General features: G+C 42.1%; 1 protein-coding gene across 1 annotated transcript in view; it reads right to left on the reverse strand.

Moving 5' to 3' along the window:
* The window catches only part of BMPER (BMP binding endothelial regulator), a 253,318-nt gene that overhangs the window by 90,795 nt on the left and 139,934 nt on the right, over window positions 1–22,589 (reverse strand). The window contains exons 7-11 of the mRNA XM_055590429.1: window positions 19,342–19,441; window positions 13,835–13,944; window positions 8,961–9,101; window positions 6,751–6,855; window positions 2,600–2,645 (exon numbers count right to left, since the gene is read on the reverse strand). Of these exons, the coding sequence (XP_055446404.1) occupies window positions 2,600–2,645; window positions 6,751–6,855; window positions 8,961–9,101; window positions 13,835–13,944; window positions 19,342–19,441 (502 nt within the window). The remainder of the gene's footprint in view (window positions 1–2,599; window positions 2,646–6,750; window positions 6,856–8,960; window positions 9,102–13,834; window positions 13,945–19,341; window positions 19,442–22,589) is intronic.

Genomic DNA, 22,589 nt, shown 5'->3' on the forward strand with positions numbered 1-22,589 from the left:
AAGAACACTGGAGTGGGTTGCCATTTCCTTCTCCAATGCACGAAAGTGAAAAGTGAAAGTGAAGTCACTCAGTTGTGTCTGACTCCTAGAGACCCCATGGACTGCAGTCTACCAGGCTCCTCCATCCATGGGATTTTCCAGGCAAGAGTACTGCAGTCGGGTGCCATTGCCTTCTACGATCTCATAACTCAATCTGAACAAATAAACCTCTCCAAGTAGAATGTGTTTTACAGCATTGATGGAAGAACTGCTGGAGAGCAAGAAAGAGTAAACAGATGGAAAGAACACCAAGGGAAATTGAGACATTGCCATCTGATGATATCACCTCGATTTGGACTGAGAACCACATGCCTGGACTCGTCCTATATTGACCTGCTGGACGCAGGTGCACAGAGTCAGTCATCTCCTTGGCATCCCTCCAGCTGGGTAACTTCTCCCTTGCCAACTTGCCTCTCTCAGTGACAGAAGTCACGGGCTTATTCACATGTACAACATTTATACTTACAATACAATGTACAACACATGTCCAATCAATATTTAATATGACCAGTTAAAAATCTGGTTTGGTTTTTAACATACTCATCCTTTTATTCTTCTTTTCTTTCCTTTTTGTTTTCTAATAAGTCACCAGTATGCTATTAGGTGGGCCAAAAAGTTCCTTTGTATTTTTTCTGTAAGATGTTATGGAAAAATTCAGAGGAACTTTTTGGCGAACCCAATATATTTGGAAAGACTAGCGCATAGTGGATAAACTAATAATGAAATGTAGCTTTCCTTTCAACGATCTCAACAATCATCCTTGTAACATAAAGTCTGGTAATTCAAGATTTAGGCTATTTCTGTACAAGACTGGCCATATATTTTCTTATTAAGCGGATAAGCAGTATTCCTGCCTGACAGCATGAGATGGGAAGATGTAACCTGTCTGTTCATTGGTGGTCGGTCTCTACTTTAACTAGGAGATACTTTCTAGGGAAATGTAAACATCTTCATTGACATGGACACAGAGGAAAACTTCATCAATTTAGGCTTGACTCTGCACGTCCAAAAAAGAATTAAAAGCTGGAAGTGGCCTCCAAACCATCCATAAACAAAATTTCCTCAGAGAATCTCTGGGAAGATGATTAAATGTAATAGTTTATACACATGTTTTAAAATCAACTGGTGTGTTAATCGTAGCTAATTCTTCTTCCTGCATGATTCCCAGGCTCTACTAATATACTTAGTTGGCCTCCTTTGACTTAATTTATGTATTTCCTTGTCTTTAAAGAAAAATTCTTTTATTAAGTTTATAACTTAATTTTCCTTAATTCAGCCAGCACTTTTATCCAGTGTACAATGCATAATTGTTTAATATCTCTGTCTCAAAAAATAGTGAGATATATATATATATATATGTATGTGTAAATAGCAATATATGTATATATGATAATATATATAATGAACCTATGTATCTAGAAAGAAGGGCCAGGATAACTCCTAGTAATATGAACTCTGACTTCAGACAAGTGAAAGAAACAAACCTGTTTCCATGTGAAAGCTGCTTTCAACTATCATCAAAGCCCACTTAAGCCTGAATGGCTCATAAAATACACTCCAATAGATTCCATGGCTGGGTTAATCCTGCTTATCATACTAATTTGACAGCGACATTATGAATACTCCTCCTTCAGTGAAACATTTCAGAAAGCTATCTAGAAACCATATGTATGTGAGGGGACTGAAACAGTGGTTTGCTAACAGATCTGGGCACACTTACATGTGGGGATAACATAAAATCTGTTGCTATGCTGTCTAAGTGGTGGGTAGTACAGTCCCAGATGGCTTTCAAAACGGCCATGTTAGAGAGAACCTTCAAGATCTCAGTTAAAAGTAACAGGATGGCTACACCATTGCCAACCAAATGACCTCTTGTTTTCTCTTTACCAAGAGCATCACCGGATGTGCCCAAGTGAAACAGCGAAGAAGCCGTGGTGAGGGTGAGGGAGAAAGATGGGCAACTGTTTGGCTTCATAAGGAAGGAAGGAGAATCTCTCCTAGGTTATATATAATGTTTGGCTTTATAGGATATCATTATCTTTTAGTCGCTATGGCTGCAAATGCTATTAGCAGTTAAAAGGCACATCAAGCTCTCTATAGTGATAGTGTACTGAAGCCGCTCAGTCATGGCGGACTTTGCGACCCCATGGACTGTAGCCTGCCAGGCTCCTCTGTCCATGGGATTTTCCAGGCAACAGTACTGGAGTGGGTTGCCATGTCCTTCTCCAGGGGATCTTCCCAACCCAGGGCTCGAACCCGGGTCTCCCACATTGTAGACAGACACTTTACCATCTGAGCCACCTGGCCCTTCCTAAAACCTCATGAGACCATTTGTCTTCTAAATTTCTCATAGCAACAAATCCCAGCAGAAACATTCACATTTGTCTTAGTTGTGCTTCTGTACAAGGATTACCATTGACTTTAATTGTCTGTAGCAAGGTAAGATGATCCCATCCTATTCCTACAGAAATAAAAGAGGCTGAAAACTTACACCACCATTTTTCTTGTTGTACTATAAAATGCAAAATAAATATTAATAGCATATTTTCAATAAACTTACTTTCAGTGCAAATAGGACAGCATCCTTTCCTGTTGAGAATTTTACCCTAATCAAGAAAAAGAAAAAAAAAAAGAGTTCAGTGTTAAAAAACAGGGTCTGCTGAGGACAAAACTCTTTTTTAAATCTCATACCAGATAAATCAATGAAATTCATCCAAGCTGTATTTGAACTCGATGCCCAGATGGTGATGATGGTGGTGAAAACGAAGTTTTAAGTATCAGGTTCTACAGCCAGGCAAAGTCATTCAAAAAGCTTTCCTGTTTTTATCCTCAGAGAAATATAATCCCTAAAGGTTTCATTGGTGTGATTTTTCTCACATGGAGGGAAGATGGAGACAGTCTGGATTCCACCTTTTCACTGATACCCAAATCTAGCCCTCTAGAGACCAAGTGCACGCATGTAGAAATGGGAATTGGCTGTCAATCTATCAATCTATGCAAAGCTTTCATTCTGTCTCTGCTTATTGGAGGGAGCCAAAAATAAACAGTAACCCAAGCTTGGGCCTATGTATATGAACAATATCTGTGCCACAAATGAAATTCAACCTGATTCCTTCTTTCAGAGAGTGGTATGCTATCCCTGACTATTATGTAGTCAAAGCCAAATGGGGCTAAGGGTTTTGAAATGCTGAGTAATTTTCCATTACCTTTCTGGAAAAACAGTGTAATCTCCTCTACCACATTTCTTCTAATTTTTTTCTAATGATTGACATCTAAAGGAAGAAGCATAATCTCAGGACTCTTATCAGAGAATGACATTGCTTTATCTCTGACTTAGTGGAATCGCAGGGGAAAAGAAATGTGGAAGAAAATGAACATTCAGGAAGCACATCTATGAAATAGACATCCGACTAGATATTTTCCCTACATCAGGCTAACTGTAAGGATTTAAAATAAGTTAATATTTAGAACATATTAAAATTTTTGTTAAGATGCACAAAAACTTAGTGAGCTGAGCATTTTCCTTCATATAGATGAAGACATTGATGTCATACAACACAAGGGTGAAGTGAAGTCGCTCAGTCGTGTCCAACTCTTTGCAACCCCATGGACTGTAGCCTACCAGGCTCCTCCATCCTTGGGATTTTCCAGGCAAGAGTACTGGAGTGGGTTGCCATTTCCTCCTCCAGGGGATCTTCCCAACCCAGGGATCGAACCCAGGTCTCCTGTATTGCAGGCAGATGCTTTACCATCTGAGCCAACCCAAAATCAAACCTAAATTTGTGTGACCTTAGAGGCCAACTTTTCACTCCAGATTTTTAAGATGAGAGAGGTCTCATCTTAATCTTTAAGAGAAGTTAACATTTATTGGGTATCTATACAGTAGGAAAAAAATGCCATACCTTCTTCTTTCCTTATCACATTTATGCTTCACAACAACCCTCTATATACAAACGCCCCTTTCCCCTTTTTACAGGAAACTAGGGAAACAGACCACAGAGTGGTAGCCCAAGACTTGTGTCAAGCCCTGTTTCACTACCTGTTGATTGCATCAAGAATAGATTTAGGTTCTTAAAAAACAAATCACACTAACAACAACAACAAAAGATGGCAGTTGATAACTAAAGAATTAGAACCATGTCTGACGCTTTAAAAAGGTACATTAAAGGCTATGACAGGTTTGAATGAGACTCAAAAACTCCATGCCATGCCACCTTTCATGGTTTGGGGCAACACGACAATTTCATGACCAAGAGCTCTGTTGTCTGTTTCTATTTGGCACAGAGGACTCCTTTGGCTTCTCGTGCCTGAAAGCAGTTGAGGACAAATCCAAAGCAGACTGGCTCCGGCTGATGGAATGATGGCATACAGAGCTGTTTAAACCAAGGCCCCAGCAAAGGGTGACTCTGTGATTCCCTGCATCTGTACCTCAACAGAAACAGCCAGTTCCTTTCTTCAGAAAGTGAGAGAGGGGCTGGAAACATCACTAAATTAGGCAGGGAATAAATCAAGAGAAAGCCATGATGTCTGCCTCCTGAGTTACGTGGAACTCGCTGAGGAATTCTGGACGCCCCATGAAAGCATCAGTAAGAAGGGCCTAGTAACAGCACCCACCTCAGAGGTGGGGGGGCGGGGTCTCAGCATCAGACGAGGTTGGTCCTGTGACTACAGAGGAAGTCTCAGGACATATTAACAGTGATGGAATGACTGTCACATCGAACCTGTCCCCAGTGGACCCCTCCGTCCTTCTCACCAAACGCACTCCTTTGCCCTGGGGGACTGTCAAGAAGGGAATGCAATCACACAATCCTTTTTCAACAAGGCATGCAAACTTCTGGAAAAAGATGTATAGTAGCCAGGAAGGATAGAGCAGGAATACGTCTGTTTCTTTAAAAAAAATTCTTTTTTTTTTTCCCATGGAAATTTATTTATTTATTTATTTATTTTTTAAATTTTATTTTATTTTTAAACTTTACATAATTGTATTAGTTTTGCCAAATATCAAAATGAATCCGCCACAGGTATACATGTGTGCCCCACCCTGAACCCTCCTCCCTCCTCCCTCCCCATACCATCCCTCTGGGTCGTCCCAGTGCACTAGCCCCAAGCATCCAGTATCGTGCATCGAACCTGGACTGGCAACTCGTTTCATAAATTTCCCAAAGCAATGCAGGGGAGGGGAAGTAAGTGTTTAACAGGATTTCTATGGTAAAACTAAATTATCTTCCAAAGTGCTTGTGCTGGCCCCTGAGGAGGTAAAGTGTGAACCAAAGGAATGATTGGAAAACTGCCTAGAAACAAAAAGGTGGGCCCTGAGGCAGGAGCCAGGCACTGCCTGACGGGCTCTGACAAGAAGACAGGGGTGGGGTGGGGGAAACGCCAGGCCTGCGCCTGGAGGGACAGATGCTCCTGGCCCAAATATGGTCCACAAAGAAGAGACAGGAACCAAGATGCTGGTAACAGAAAGAGCGCTCACCTCCCCACAGCAAGAGGTCCATGAAGACCACCACACCTGCCACGACTGGCAGGACTCAAGTGAAGCCGGGAACTCCACCAGGGCCTGCAGAGGCTGGTTGCTCGAGCCACCAGGCTGGCTCAGCCTTTTGTTTTTGTCTTGTAGAATAAGGAAGCCCATTATTACTAACATGTGCCACAGGAGTTCATTAGCAGCGAGGGTTCCCCGAGGACGGGCAAAAATGATGTGATACCATTTTTCCCAATGAATATTTATAAGTAGACCATGCTCAACTCTCCTTATTGTATCTCCTGGGGTTTTTTTTTTGTTTTTTTTTTTTTCAGTTTTATGTCTGAGGCTTTTTAAAGCAAGACTAATTAGGGTTTCTTTTTTTCTTTTTTTTTTCCCCCTTTATTCAGTTGTGCAATAGCAACAGCTGTTGTTTTTTTGTGCTTCATTTGGCACTCACGTAAAAACAGCAACTTTTTGTTTATAATAATAACAGATGTGAATAAAATTAAAAGCTGTCTCTGACAGAGAAGGGAAGACATGTCCTGAATATATGGATGTATTTTTTCATTCACTGGAAGGTATTGAATAGGCTTGACATTTTCCCAAAATGCATAAAACCTTGAAAGGTTTCAAGTTGCTGAGGTGAATTCAATGAAGCTCATGCTTTGGAAAATAATGGATGCTTTATTCAGGGCACTGGAACTATGGGTTTCTGAAAAGAGATATTTCCATAAAGACACCATTTCCATTCAGGACTACAACAGAGCCCGAGTTGGAGAGGGAAAACTTCAGAAAAGGGGTTGGAGGGTGCCACTGGGCAGATGAAACTCCTTGGGGAATTTATTAATAAACAACCACATATTCCTTTGAATGGCTACAGGAAGAAAACTGATTTGAAAAGAAAGAGAGAGGTAAAATGAAAGGATCTTTTATGATATTCAAAAGAAAACCCAGCAAAAGACACGAGGGAGCTGATCAAACAGAAGTTGGAGACATTAAAACAAAAAACTGGGAGAGATCAGTAAAAAACAGAGCGAGGTAAGAGCTATTACCCTGCTAGGCTAGAATCTGGATGAGAATCATAAAGAACAAGGAGCAAGCTTTGCAAAGGCACATGTCTATTTGGGAACTTGGAAGTTTTAGAGGATTTGAATTCTGCGTTCAGAAGATGGGAGGTGACCATGCCACACACAGAATGGTTCTCAAGATGCTTCAGTAAAGAGTAAGTCAACCTGCAGACGAACCTGAGGGCAGCTGCTGATGGGAACACACTGCTTCTTGCGACACTCTGTCTTGCCTTTCAGACAAGCACAGATGGTACAGTTGACAGACGACCACATCTCTCCATCCTGCAAGAGAGACCACAGAATTCTTCCATAAACTGGAGGCTGATGGGAGCTAATCCACCAGGCTAGGATTTGTCTGTCAAGGAAAGCATTTCTTCCCTGAGTGATGGTTTCCATCAATAGATTGAATTACTCTGAGGTGTTTATCTACATCTAACCGATCTGATAGAAACGCTAGATCTTAGTGTATGTGTGCTCACACGCGTGCATTTCCCCTCCAGGGTATATTAAAAAAAAAATGCTTGTACACCAAACAAGTCATATTTGCATCTTGCTCCTTTTGCACTGTTTACTTAGCTTCACCCTGGAAAGCAAACAAGACTTTTCCTACATGATGCAACAACAAAGGTCTAATTTTTCCATTTGATAGGACTGAAAAGTTTGAGTTCTCCCAGATGCCACTAGTTAATTGCCACTAGTTAGTTTATTCCCAGATGTGACATGGTTCTGGCCCACATGGGGCATGAACATGCAAAGAACAGAGACTAATCCATATGACTCCCATTGCCAGCCAGACACCTGACCAGCAAACCATCTGAAAATGTGGAGCACAGACGGAAAACTCCAAGAGCGATTCATCCCATGTCCCTGCCTGTCTGATACTCTCCTCCTAAAAGGCTGGGTAGCACTTAGGACACATTTTCTAGCCCAGAAAAAGCTGTTTGAGGCATCTCTTTGGCTTATTGGATTTATAATCTGCAATTGCTGAGTGCCCAACCACAAAAATCCTGTACTTCTGGGAACATGCAGGAACGTGTATTCTTGCTTGTGAAAAAAAAGATTGTGGGCAATAGATTTACGCCTGAAAACACAGCAAGGATTCCTTTCTGGGCTTCTGGATCTAAGCAGCAAATTTTATTAAAAACAGAAAAACCAGCCCAGATCTTTGATGTCACTTATGCCTCTTACTCTTCCTTCTCATTTTTGGAAGGTATTTTAAGGACTACCTATGTCTCTAGTGCCTTTTATTTCTCTGACTGAATCTGTTTTAAAGGGCATCTGACTATTGCAAATTCTCTGAGTGCACATTTCTAGGACTCCATAAATTACTTCAGGCCCCGTTCATGTATATGAAGGAACCTTTTTGCGAGGAGCCTGGGAAGCACTTTGCATAATAGAGTCATCAGGGTGAGCCTACCGCATCTGGATGCTCCAGAGACGGAGGATGACGTGTAAAGAGGACACATGAGTAGCTCTGGAAGCCGGGTGGAACCACAACACACAGATACATACACACATACACACACGTGACGCCCTTCCCTGAGGCATGACACATCAAATCTTTTTATAGATGTCGTAAGAATCATGACGCTCCCTCCAGCTCTGTAATAGGAAATCTAGCCAAGTGCAGAGGGCCTGAGGTGCCTCCATCTCTGACTTGATTCTGAGGGTCTCGATTCTCAAGGGTACCCTGAGATGACACCTTCAGGTACAGAGAAACTCCCTCCACCCATGGGGAAAACAGACTAGATGGGCAGCACTTTGGACAAAGTCAACGATCTTAATCCTAACGTTTAAATGGTCACTGGCCAGCTTCCACCCACGCCACTAGGAAACGATGTAAAACACACCTGAGATGGGCAGCAGACGACCCTACTAACTCAGCTGGGGCAGGACCTGCTCATCTTTGTTCAACTGCTCTGCTGGCCACAACCTCACCCAAACAGCTTCCAAATAGGAAAATCTCTCTCTGAAAAAGGAGCTTAGTGGGAAAGTTCTAAGAGAATCAGGATCTTGGCATGGAGCACTGTGCATCTCTGACTGCTGTCCCCAGGCATTTGGGTACCCATAGCTGCACCATCCAGGGGACTCCTCAGCTCAGCCCCAACCACTGGCCACCACATTTAGAAAAGGCAATGTTTTACAGGTTTAACGTATGTTATACACCAAAAGTAAAGCCAAGAAAAACACATTTTCAAACAGTTGCTTCTCTACCCCTACGTGTCCTTGACTCTAAACATATATGCACATATAATATAAATAAATACTTTTATACACATAAATACATGTATACACAAAATATGAAATATTGCAATCTGCACTTTGCTAGGAGCTTTCCACAACTCAGTATCATACAGTAGTTCCCATGAGCTTGGCTCATGACATACCCGGAAAATCTTGTTGCCAAACTTGCACACTTTGATGTCTTCCTGGGGCACTCGTAGGAGGCAGTCGTCACAACAGGCCTCCTCACCTCTGTCGCAGCCCCCAGGGTGGGAGCACTTCTTCTTACACACAACAGTGGAGTCCTGGGGGCCCGAAAGCAAACTGGAAGTTAAAGACAATTTCCACCTCCACCAGACATCCTGCCTGGCCTTCCTTTGTGTGTGTTAGTCACTCAGTCGTGTCTGACTCTTTGCGACCCCACGGACTGTAGACCACCAGGCTTCTCTGTCCATGGAATTCTCCAGGCAAGAATATTGGAGTGGATTGCCATTCCCTTCTCCAGAGGAACTTTCCAACTCAGGAATCGAAACCTGGTCTCCTACATCACAGGCAGTTTCTTTACTGTTTGAGCTACAAGGAAGTCCTGGTCTTCCTTTAACAACCCACAATTAACTTCTTTAAAACATATGCTGAAGATGTGTATAAAAGTCATTCAGTCGTGTCCAACTCTTTGTGACCCCATGGACCCCTCCCTATACAGTCCGTGGAATTCTCCAGGCCAGAATACTGGAGTGGGTAGCCTTTCCCTTCTACAGGGAATATTCCCAACCCAGGGATCAAAGATACCATATTCTGCTGCTGCTGCTGCTAAGTTGCTTCAGTCGTGTCCGACTCTGTGCGACCCCATAGACAGCAGCCCACCAGGCTCCCCTGTCCCTAGGATTCTCCAGGCAAAAACACTGGAGTGGGCTGCCATTTCCTTCTCCAATGCATGAAAGTGAAAAGTGAAAGTGAAGTCGCTCAGTTGTGTCCAACTCTTAGCGACCCCATGGACTACAGCCTACCAGGCTCCTCCATCCATGGGATTTTCCAGGCAAGAGTACTGGAGTGGGGTGCCATTGCTTTCTCCGACCATATTCTAAGTCACTGCAATAAATCTTTCATTCACTTCAAAATTTTACTTGCTGACTAAGTATCTGGACTAGAAGAAGAGGAAGCTATGAACAGTGTGACATATGCCCCCCACTTTCCAAGGGCTTATCAGTTAATGCTCAGCAGACTGATGGGATATCCTGCTCCAGCCACTGGGTTAGAAGGCCCAGTGCACTATGGACCAACCAGTTTCCTTCCTTTTTCCTGCCCTTCTCATCTTTTACAACCCTCCTTAACAGTGTTCCCTCAGGGCTCCCCCATGGCTTTATGACACCTTCTAAGAGCTGACAGTAAACTCAGGATATCTTTGATCAAAGAGTAAAAATTTAGAGCTCATGCTCCATGTGAAGATGAAATTCCTTAGTGTGTTCTGTGTTCACAAAGGAACCAAATGAGCAATTCTAAAGCTAGGCCTGGGTTCTAGGGGTCTTCCATCAACTGTGTGACCTTAATCAGGGACACTTAAACTCTGAGGGTGACAAGTCTATATCTGTAACATTAAGGAGTGTGGCTTGATTTCAAAAGAAGTGGCATTCCATGGACAAAATAGCCAAGTGAGTTGTACTTACTGACTCATTCAACAATGCATGGGAAAAAAGTTCAGAGGAGCCTATTATATATATATATATATATATACTGAAGTCACTCAGTCGTGTCCTACTCACTGTGACCCCATGGACTATATATATATATGTATATAGCCCACCAGGCTCCTCCGTCCATGGGATTCTCCAGGCAGGAATACTGGAGTGGGGTTGCCATGTCCTTCTCCAAGGGATCTTCCCGACCCAGGGGTAGAACCCGGGTCTCCCGCATTGTGGGGCAGACACTTTACCCTCTGAGCCACCAGGGAAGCCCTAAGAAAAGCAAATTTTTCCAGTTCCCCAGCCAACAAGTTGAAATTTCACCTGGAGTAGAATGTCAGGTGAAATGACTATAAGAGCAAAATATTTATGAAACTTAGCAGAAGACAGGATGGAGGAAAGAAATATCCCAGGGTAAATTGGCAATGACCTCAAAGTGCTGAGTTAGTGTGAACCAAGAGCAGGGAAATGAGAGACCAAACCCCTCTCCAAGACATAGACCCAATCAGTAAGCTTGGAGAGAGGACTCACTTTGGAGCCTCACATACAAATAGGTTGAGTAAATCAACAGATGTAACTTCTGCAACTTCTACATCAATTCTATGATTTCAAGAGGCACTTCTGGTACCATCTACTATACTCTCACTAACTTATCCTCTTAAGATTAATATGACAATGAGATGATCCTTCAAAAAAAGGCATTTGTTATTCAAATCACATCACACAGTGGATAAGATATAGAATTGAATATGACCAGGGTAGAATGCCAGTTCATGTATTAAGTGTATTGTCTTGTACAAATCCATCCCTCTGTGCCCCGGATTCCTCATCTTCAAAATGGAGATGATAACACCTCTCAAGCTGATTGTTCAGTTTAATGGAATATGCAAAGTACTTGGCACAGTGCCTGGCACATGAAAATAAGTCAACTCATAAATTGGAAAAAATCCTTTGTCAAACTGTATATTTTGATTTCAAGTTTGAAAAACAAGGGCACTCACCAGCTCTAGAATAATGCATACTTCATGATAGATTGCCCAACTTTCATTAAATATACACCCACAACCAACCATCCCCCACCACACACAAACACACACACACAGAGTACCATTAGATCATTGCCTGGAACTGGATTAAGCAATTAGAATACAGAGATGGATAGATGTGCGCCTGTCCTCAAGGAACTCACAAAGAGAAGAGATAACCATCTGAACAAAGACTATATAATAATGTGATAAAAAGAACTGGTAAAGGTATAGGGCTAGGAGAGAAATTGCAACAATTACCTATCTAGGTGGGTTGGGAAAACCTCACTAGAAGAGGTGATATCTGAGAAAGGCTGCTATAAATGAAGAGGAGTTTGCTAATCAAACTCAAGGAAGATGAGAACACTGCAGGCAGACGGAAACCTAAAACTGAATTGTGTTTAGAGAACTATTTCCTGCACCTGCATGGCACTCACTGGATGGGGATACTGGAGAGGGAAACTCTAACAGATACAAAACAACCCTGATCACCCCAAATGATTGCAGCCTGATTCTTCAAGTATTCCATTTCCCAAAAATGACCGTGAATTCATACTCTGATAAAAAACATCTTGAAGGAACAGTTTCAGTTATGCTTCTTTTGAGTATTGGGATATATTGGCTAATCACCTCTCAAAGAATCTCTCAAAGAATGAGACCCAAAACGCTGCAAGCATAACTAATTTCCATCCCTGGGATGCCTGGCTTTTCTGCAATCAAGAGAATCGGGAATGTGATGTCTTTCATCAAAGGCTCAGTATCCCCAAGAGGAAGCTATAACCTGTGAAATTCCAGGAGAGAAAGAGAAGTTCAGAGGATGGAGGCCAAGGCAACAAAAGGAGTGGCTATATGCTTAGCACAGGATTCTATGAACCATGAAAGAGAGGAGAGGGCCTCAGGAAAGTAATTCCAGTCTTTGGAATTACTTGCTGTTCAGTGCTAGGGAACAGACAGTTCAGCCCTTCCTTGGCCACTTCCTTGAAGATGCAGTGCATGCTCATTAACAAACCATGCCTTGAGTAATCAGGAACTTCTGAACTCTAATTCTAGCTACTGATTGACAGTGAAAAAAGTTCCTCTTTCCCTTTCCAGACCTCTGGTTATTAAAAACAAACAACAACTATCACCCCAAAATGTATTATTCTAAACTCATGTCACACAGATGTTTCGGTTAACTTGCTAATGAATGGTCCTAAAGTCCTCTGTGTAAATGATTCTCTTCTCGGTTTCAGAACTGAATCACCACATAAACATAGTCTAGGAATGTGTGATGTGCATAACGCCTTTAAATTTCTGGAGCTGAGGAATTCTTTACCAGTCACTAGATGTGTGGTTCGGAGAAGGCAATGGCACCCCACTCCAGTACTTTTGCCTGGAAAATCCCATGGATGGAGGAGCCTGGTAGGCTGTAGTCCATGGGGTCGCTAGAGTCAGACATGACTGAGTGACTTCACTTTCACTTTTCACTTTCATGCATTGGAGAAGGAAATGGCAACCCACTCCAGTGTTCTTGCCTGGAGAATCCCAGGGATGGGGAAGCCTGGTGGGCTGCCGTCTACAGAGTCGCACAGAGTCGGACACGACTGATGCGACTTAGCAGCAGCAGCAGCAGCAGCAGCAGCAGATGTGTGGTTGCCTTTTTAGAAAAGTGTGTAATGACTCAAGTAAGAAATGGTATGATGAACAACACATAAATACTCTCTTCCCAAACTACCAGGTTTATTTTTGTGGTAACTGTGAACCCATGCCTTTCTTTTCTCTTTACTGCTATTGTTCACTCACCAAGTCATGTCTGACTCCCTTGTGGACTGCAGCACACCAGGCTTTCCTGTCCTTTACTACCTCCTAGAGTTCACTCAAACTCATGTCCATTGGGTCGGTGATGCTATCCAACAATCTCATCCTCTATTGCCCCCTTCTTTTCCTGTTCTCGATCTTTCCCAGCAACAGCCTTTTCTGATGAGTTGGCTTCTTTTCTCTTACATGTGGTTAAAGCCATTTTTATTGCCAGGTGTGTCAGAGAATTCATACTGAATAATTAGAGCCAGAGAACACTGCCATGTGCATTTGTCTGATTTTTATAAGTGCTTTAGCCCCTCAGAGTTTAATTCTTACCCCTAGAGCTAACTTATTGGTCCTGGGAATATAACAGTGATTCATAATTTGGATCCTATGTCTAAACTTCCTTGTGAACATGCAGTATAACTTTACAGATAAAGTGGCATCGGTAATGCCTCATTACCATAAATAACACATTATTATATTTGGCTATAGCGTTAACATTAAAACCAAAAGCCATCCATTTTGGACCACAGCCCCTCAGAACCATCTTACCTTGCAGGTACATGCAGTGCAGTTATCATAGAGAAAAGAGGATCCATTGTCATAAACATCACTGCGAAAGAGGCAGCTTCCAAATGGGAGGTCAAACACTTTCCTTTGACCTAGAAAGAAGCAACGGCATAGTGTTAGCAAGACAGAAGTCAGGATTGTCCCACTTCATCATCAGCAATTATAGCACAGGACTGTTAAACATTCCCACAAGACCAGGTAAATCTAGTGCACAAATACAGAGCCATGGGTCACATATTTCTAGGGGATTCCCAGGAATCATGACTTCAAAGAGTTTTTGCTAAAGAGAGTTTGATTCCATACTGAATCTTGTAAGTTTAACAAATCTTTATTATGAGTTCATCCTAGTGAGCCAGGATGACTAAGGCATCCTGTCCCAACGGAGCTTAATCTACTGGGGAAACAAACCCACAAAAGATGATTTCAATACAATAAGACAGTCAGTTCTGGAAAGAAGCCAATCTAGGAACTGTGAGGATGGGGAGGACAGAGAAGACTTTTTGGAGGATGTGCTGCCTGAGCTGTATCTTAAAGAATGAGTAAAATTATCCAGAAAGTGGGTGTTGGCAGGGAAGAGGCAGGAGAAGTCAAGATATCCAAAGAAGACCAGGATGAGCAAAAAGAAAAACTAATGAGATAGTATCTCAGTTGAAGAAATGACAAGTCCATCAGCATCAAGGGTGATGCTAACTCAAAGATCACACAGAGGAGGAATCCAGCTCCACATACGCAGTGTTCAACCTCCCACAGGCATCACACCTCTTGCAGAATTACCGTGGTTTTCCCTGATGTAAGGATTTGATTGGTGACCCAAAAGGTGAAAAAAATCAACCCCAAATAAAGAGTGTAATCCACTTTCCTCCTTTCTTTCAGTATTTGAGTTTCTACTCTCTGGAGCACATAAAAATATCTCTGAAATGTTACTTCAATTAGGGACTAAGTTGAGAAGTCAAAGATTAATCATCACTCATAAGATTTATACCCACACTCTTCCTGTAAAAAGATTAAAAGCAATCTCTATTTCATTGGAGACCAAATGAAATGCTGAAGTATCTATAAACACATATGAAATGCTATTCTCGGAATTAGAATTGTTGGAATTACTGTTAGTAGGTGTCAAGAAAAATGCCATCTTCCCGTTAAAAGTCAACCTCAAAGCTGGGATACAGTATAGATGTAGAATTAAACCATTAGTTTAGTTGTCCCTACAAGAAGCAAACTTGCTTCAAAAGATGATTGTGATAATTTTAACTTGGGTCCCACATACAGACTCCCGGGTGACCTTGAACTTGACTTCTCCAGGCCTGACTTAGTTCACTTGTCATAAAATGATATCAAAATGCCTCCTCCCAATAACACATTACCATCTCTAACTACAATGTCAGTGCTAAAGTATACCATCAAAAACTTTTTTATGGTTAGATAAAATTTAGCATAATGACTCTATGTGCACCTAACAATTAGCAATATTCCAACTGAAACAGGCATTCTTCTGTGTATACTCAGGTTCTAAGTCTTCTGAAGTTTGTAAAAATTTACAGATTAAATCAGAGGATTACCTGAAAAATACAGAATTCATCCTTTCTCTAGGTCTTCCTCTAGGTAACTCCCAAGGGTTGTCTGAAGCATCAGAAATCTGTGTGGGGCCACCCACCCCATCAGAATCACACCTGTCATATCACACCTTGATTTAGGACACTCTATAAAAGTGTAAGAAACACCCCTAAGCAGATTTTTTTTTAATTTACTACAAAAATGAAGGTGACATTATTTTTCACTGCTTTAAACACTGTCTTCTATATTATTCCATCAAAGATATGTTTCTGTCCTTTAAGAATTAAAAATAGCCCTGCTTCAATTGAGCATTTGTTTCAAATTGTGATAACATGGTTTGCCTTGTCCTGTCTTTTATTATATATATTATTATATATTATATTATTAATGTTAGACTGGTGGATTGATATATCAGTAGACTACTGAACAAAAAAGGCTTGAGTTTAATCTCCCTGCACAAATATGATAAATGGCAGATAAGTATTATCATTATTAGAGGTGGTATAATTCAAATAGGCTTCCCAGGTGGCGCAGTGGTAAAGAATCCACCTGCCAATTCAGGAGACGTGGGCCCAATTCCTGGGTCAGGAAGATCCCCTAGAGAAGGAAAAGGCAACCCACTCCAGTATTCTTGCTTGGAGAATCCACATGAACAGAGGAGCCTGAAGGGCTGCAGTCCATGGGGTCGCAAAGAATCATACACAACTGAGCAACTGAGCACACAGCACATATAATTCAAATATGATCTTGGGCTGTGTGACTCTAAGAGGTGCATCGGTGCTCTATATATAGAAACTTCTGCTGAGGCTGTCATTGAAAATGAGAAAAGAGAGGAAAATAGTGCAAAAGGCAGGGGTATGTCATGTGAATGAATCCTGCTCAAGGGAAAACTGAACAGCAAATCAGTGTCCAAAAATCCAAAAGTCTAAATAGTCTAAAATTTCAGCATCCACTAAGCATTGCTGTTTCCTTTTTTTTTTTTTTTCCTGTCTTCTGTTGTGTGGGTATGTTTCTTTCTACTGTCAAAAAACATACAATCTTACCTAAATCCCAAAGTCATCATGGCTCAAAATAAGATAAAACATTCAAAAGAATAGTTCAGAGACTCTGTGTATAGCCTAATCTAAGCCATTTCCACTTTATTCCGCTGGGGCTTAGCCCAGCAGTAAAGGTCTCATTTGGGAGAATTTCTGAGTGTCCTAAGAGTTGCTGTTCCTTTTGTAGTCCAACTTATGACCACAAACGGACAGAAAAATCTGCATTCAATACAACAGTCATTGTTCATATGAGAATCTCATCTGACTCAGCATATCCACGATACCAGCTTCAGAGCTTTAATCAAGTTTGCTGCTGCTGCTGCTGCTAAGTCGCTTCATTTGTGTCCATTTGTGCGACCCCATAGACGGCAGCCCACCAGGCTCCTCCATCCCTGGCATTCTCCAGGCAAGAATACTGGAGTGGGTTGCCATTTCCTTCTCCAATGGATGCACGCATGCTAAGTCGCTTCAGTCATGTCCGACTCTGTGCGAGCCTATGGACAGCAGCCCACCAGGCTCCTCTGTCCACAGGATTCTCTAGGCAAGCCTACTTATCTTCAAGTTGAGGCCCCAAGCCACACCTTCTCTGGGACAACGTTCTCACCTAGATGGGGCCCTGTTTCCACCATGACCCACAGCATGATGATTTCAACAACAGTGAACTGGCTACTTCTCTTCCAGGGGCACAAGCACACATGGGCAACCCAAGAAGCACACACATCAGTGGAAATGCCTTCAGTCAGTCAGTCTAAACAATTCTCCTTTGTTCTGATAATATCTATGGAATTACTTTAAAAGCAGGTGCATGTTTGTGTGTGTGTTTGCGTGTGTGTACACAGAAGGAAGGCAAACATTATTAGATGAAGAGTTAGCAGCAGAATCCTTCAAAGAAGAGAAAGCTGCCTTCATTTAACAAGATACCTTTATTGGCCAATCAATTGTAGAAAGATAGACTTCAGGGTATGGCTATGATAAGCTGGGAATGATAAAAATAAATCAACAGGTGTTTCGGTTGGAGGAAGCAAAGTATGACAGAAAAGACAGAAGATTCAGGAAAAGAGTGTGGACAATAAGGATTGGAGGCTGGAATCCACAGACAAGAGACAGTGATATTTTCCTAAAGGCAAAGTAGCTGAGACCTTTTAAGAACAAAGCGAGCTTAATATTTCAGTTTCTATTATTCATTGTGCTTCCCTGAAAAGTAATCATCCTCTTACTGTAAACCTTCAGCGAAATCCCCTACACAAGCCTTGATTCAATAGCACCACAGAATGTGAAAAGACAGGGTGGGGAGGTTTTCCTGAAAGGACAAAATGATGTTGAAGAAGCAGATGGAGGAGGGAAAGAAGAGGAACAAAAAAAAAGGGAAGAGAAGGAGGAGGAGGGAGAAGAGGAAGAGGTAGGGAACAAATAGAAAAAAGCAGCAGGAGCGAAAACACAAAGCCAGCGGTGACTAGAGAAAATACAAGCCTCCTGCCAAGGATCCCTGGAGATACTGGTGGGGATGCTGCATATTCTATTGTATTCAATTGATGGATCAAGCTACTTTTATCTGAATCTTAAATGGTCAAGCTCAATCAACTCAATGACCTTAAGGCCACATGGAAGAAGCTGATACATAGATAAAGAACAAAACCCAAAGGATTCCGGGCTCTCGAGACCCTCCATCCAGGGTGTTTCTCTTCAGGTGGTAACATGCATGCTGCTCTCCATGTTACCTGGAAAGCTGAGAAGCAGCAGGTTAAATCCTGGGTTTGGGAATCACGGAGACTCATGTTCAGGAGTCACCTCCATAGCTCACTAGCTGTGCTACCTTCTAGGAATTCTACTTCTTTCTCAGCACAAAACTAATCACGGTCCTTATATTATTAATACACATCAGAATTCTATACTTAGCACCTGTATGTCACAGACTCTTGAGAAAATTAAATGAGAAAAAAAGTTCCTGAAGTTTTCACATGGTACCTAGTACATAATAATTGCTCCAAAAGGAATAGCTAATCCTCTTTTTTATTAACTTATTCATTATTCCCTTCCAAACCTCTTGTTTGAGGCACCTTATCCTCCTGCATGTTTTTGCCTCTAAAATAACACTCTGTTCCTCCATCTGTTTACTTCATATGCCTTTATTTACTTATTTTTCTTTTGGGGGCATGCTTTGAATCATGTGCGATCTTAGTTCCCTGACCAGGAATTGAACCCTCATGCCCCTGCCCGCATCCCCCATCCAACCCCCCACATTGGTAGCACAGAGTCTTAACCACTGGACTGCCAGGGAAGTCCTCACATGCCTTTAAAATACGTTCCTACTAAATGTAGATGCCCAGTTAAAGACAGTTTCTCAATGTTGTTCTCCCCACAAAAATACATTCCTACTAATCATCAAATGTCCAGTTAAATACGGTTTCCTCAGTACCATTCTCCCCACACCAGGCTATTATCCCAGGGTGTCTGGTATACCAGGTTTACAACTACAGGGGAAGATAAGAGACAAGAAAGTTCTGGGGAGGCTCAGAAGTGAAATAAACACTTGTACACACCTTAGTGGTGGTTTAGTCTCTCAGCTGTGCCCAACTCTTGCAACCCCATGGTCTTGTAGCCCACCAGGCTCCTCTGTCCATGGGATTTCCGAGGCAAGGATACTGGAGTGGGTTGCCACTTCCTCCTCCAGGGGATCTTCCTGACCCAGGTATCAAACCCGGGTCTCCTGCATTGCAGGTGGATTCCTTACCTACTGAGCCACCACACCTTACACTCAGGTAATCAGAAGAAGGTGTTGTCTCTAAGAAGCCATGAAATAGCACAACTTGAGAACCTCAAGATAACAAAGTGGACAACTCTCAACAGAAACTCCCAGAATGAATTACATTGTTCTTTGACCTGAAAACAATCACTCACCCAAACATTTGGGGCAGCACTGTCCTGGGGGAATGTGGCTAAGGTGCTGAGGACAGGATAGAATGGGACAGACTTCTCTCACGCACTGTGTCCTGCCTCCCTAAAGAAAAGAGGAGAAAAAAGCACATTTAGAAAAGTACGTGCATATATATAGTGTCTAACCAAACTATCTGGAACAAACCTAGACCTTTCCTGGGGTTGGTCCCAGGGTGATTGCTCAGACCTGGCAACTGCCCCTAGGCATCCCGTGCTCTTCCCCGTAGATGCCATGAATTGTACCCATGAGAAGGCTGCCTCTAAAGCGATGGGTTCAGCATCACCTCTCCACACTTACCACCACCACCACCACCTTTCTTTATCTTTTTTTCCTTCTTGAAGTGAAAGTGAAAGTCACTCAGTCATGTCAGACTCCTTGCAACACCATGGACTGTAGCCTGCCAGGCTCCTCTGTCCATGACATTCTCCAGGCAAGAATACTGGAGTGGGTCACCATGCCCTTCTCCAAGGGGATCTTCCCAACCTAGAGACCGAATCCTGGTCTCCTGCATTGCAAGCAGATTCTTTACCATCTGAGCCACCTGAGCATTTTGGCTTTTAAGACCAACCAACCCTCTCTGTTTGGCTGAGATTTGAGGCTTTCAGTACTATAACCAGGAAACATCTCTGGCAAACCCAGACAGGTTGGCCTCTCTTTCCAAGCCCAAGGCAAGAAAGCCACTTTGGGGGTTTTACTGAGATGTGTCTTCCTCTTTCAGACCCCCATCTTTCTAGTCCTGTGGTAAAGCTTCCTCCAGGAAGACTTTCCTTTTGGTCACTCCTTAAAGGTGTTGCTAGAACGACTCAGCAAGGCTCAGATTTGGGGAAGTTAGTCAATCTGCTGAAAATGGATACACTGGAAGCTAACATTCAGAAGAACCATTTCACTGAAGTCACTCAGCCAAACTAATATGAATCAAGTAGAAGGTTTATGATGACTGATATTAAAGACTTCAGCAGCCTCGGAAAATGTTCTAGAGTCTTCAGATCTTTCACTGTCTCTCATTCTTGACCCTTTCTGTCCTCCAGCATCCCTCACCGCTGACATCCATTCCTTCTCTTCCTCGGTATCCCCTGCTTCTCTGCCCATTAGTATCTCTCACCCCTCCGAGATGTGAAGATGAATATACCAACTTCCTTTCTCCATTCCTTAGCAGGGATGCCTGTTTTCCAACCTCAGCAACTTGTAACTGAATCCCCATAAAGCCAAGCCAAGAAAAAAAAAACAAAAAACCGGGCTTTCCAGTCAATTTACATTCAACAGCTTTGCAAGGCTCAAGTGAAAACTATCCAGTGCAATATGAATTACTATCAAACTTGTGAATAATTCAGTTTTTTTTTCTTTACCAAAAAAAATCAGTAAATTTGTTAGATCAATCACTAGGCAAATGACATTTCAATGAATTGGCTTCTCTAGGATTTGAGCTGGAAACCAAACTAGTAGACCCTCCAAAGTACCTGTTGCCTCAAGCCTGGAATTTTTATCTTGAGAGGCCTCAGGAAATAAGCAACTCACGCCTCAAAGAGTCCTGGGCCTCGCAAGGGAAAGATTCCCTCATAGCGTTTCCTCACACCTTCTCCAGCACTTTCTGTATTAACACCAGACATTAGCCGTCTGGATCCTATTCGTTCCCATCCGAGCACACTACTGTGGCCTGTTGTTTCTGCTTTGCCTTCCTATTCCTGCCATTTTCATTGTGCAAGTTTTCCTTTTTGGTAGGGACAGATGAAAAGGGTAGAGCATGTTATGTCTTTTTAAATAGTTATTATTTTTAAGCCACTTTAAGGTTGGCTTCTTCCCCAAACCAATAGAAAACACACGAAAATACCACAAAAAGTTCTTCTGTTGTTTTTCCATTATTTCCAGATCAGCACGAATCACTAAAAATCTCCCAGGAATCCCTAGCTGTTCTCAGTGAGTTCCCTCACTCGACTGTATAATCCTAGACTCTGGCCCTTCACCAGACTTTAGAGGCGCATAACCTGAGTCTTGGTCACACTCTGAGGTCTGCCCCAGCTTATACATAAACCACAAAAGTCAAATCTAGAGGGAGGCAGAAGGCTCTCCTTAGCTTTTAACTTCCTCAAATCTCGAAGCCTTGGGCTACATGAGGTTGCCTGGATGTCGGCTTCTCTTAGGTGCACAGAGAATGTATTCTTTTCATCAATTTTCTCTGTTCTTGTTGGATCAGCATCTATTTTTCAAGCATATTTTAAAATTAAAATTTAAGAAAAATATTGCATAGTTGCATGGCCGTTAACTTGTCCAACACACTGGAAAGCTAGCCAAAGACTGTGTGTACTCCAGTAATTTTCCTTACAATAAGGTCAAAGAGTGAATTTTGCATACATAATACAACTGCAGTTTGTGTCTCCCAAGAGTCCGTTAAAGTAACTTGAACTCCAATTTAAGTTTGCTGCTTTGGTCAGGTTTTATTTTGTTTGGGTTGCAGAATTGTGGCATAGCCCAAGTCCCTAGGCTGCATTCCAATTAATACCTCCAAGAAAGTCCCAGGCCCTTTCAGCTCACAACCTGCTTCTATGATTTCAACTCAGCAGGGACTCTGGCTAAACTATAAGCCAGGGCTTTGCTGTAAACTAAGAAAGTTAAAAAAGCAGAAGCAAACATTTCTGGTTCTAAAATTGCACTAATTCCTACTGTAATTGTACTAAATTGACTCTATTAGATTATCACCATCGCTTTCTAATTAACTTACCTGCCTCAACTTTCTTTCCACAAGTCCATCCTGCAAGGTTCAATATCTCCAAGACTCTTATCCAGCATCCATAACTGTTTCATTATTTGAGCTAAGATTTATTAAAGGTTTACCATACGTTGCGATTACCAGCAGTGAATATAACACACCAAAAAATCATTCTTTATAGAGCATGTCCATATGTTAAGGTGGAGGATGACTTAACCATAACATTCAAGAGAAAGTTTAACCCATTCAAGCTAAAAGTCCATGTAGAAATGACTAGGTGCCCACTAGAATCTTTTTTTCTCCTGACACAGAGCCAATCTGTATTTCCAAGTCTCCCTTACTGTTAGGGGTAGCCAGTGGGAGGTAGACAGAAATCTCTCACACTAAAGAAGGCTGAACGCCGAAGAACTGATGCTTTTAAACTGAGCTGTTGGAGAAGACTCTTGAGAGTCCCTTGGATTGCAAGGAGATCAAACCAGTCAATCTTAAAGGAAATCAATCCTGAAT

The sequence above is a fragment of the Bubalus kerabau genome, chromosome 8 (genome assembly GCF_029407905.1).
Source record: "Bubalus kerabau isolate K-KA32 ecotype Philippines breed swamp buffalo chromosome 8, PCC_UOA_SB_1v2, whole genome shotgun sequence".
Classification (NCBI taxonomy): domain Eukaryota; kingdom Metazoa; phylum Chordata; class Mammalia; order Artiodactyla; family Bovidae; genus Bubalus; species Bubalus kerabau.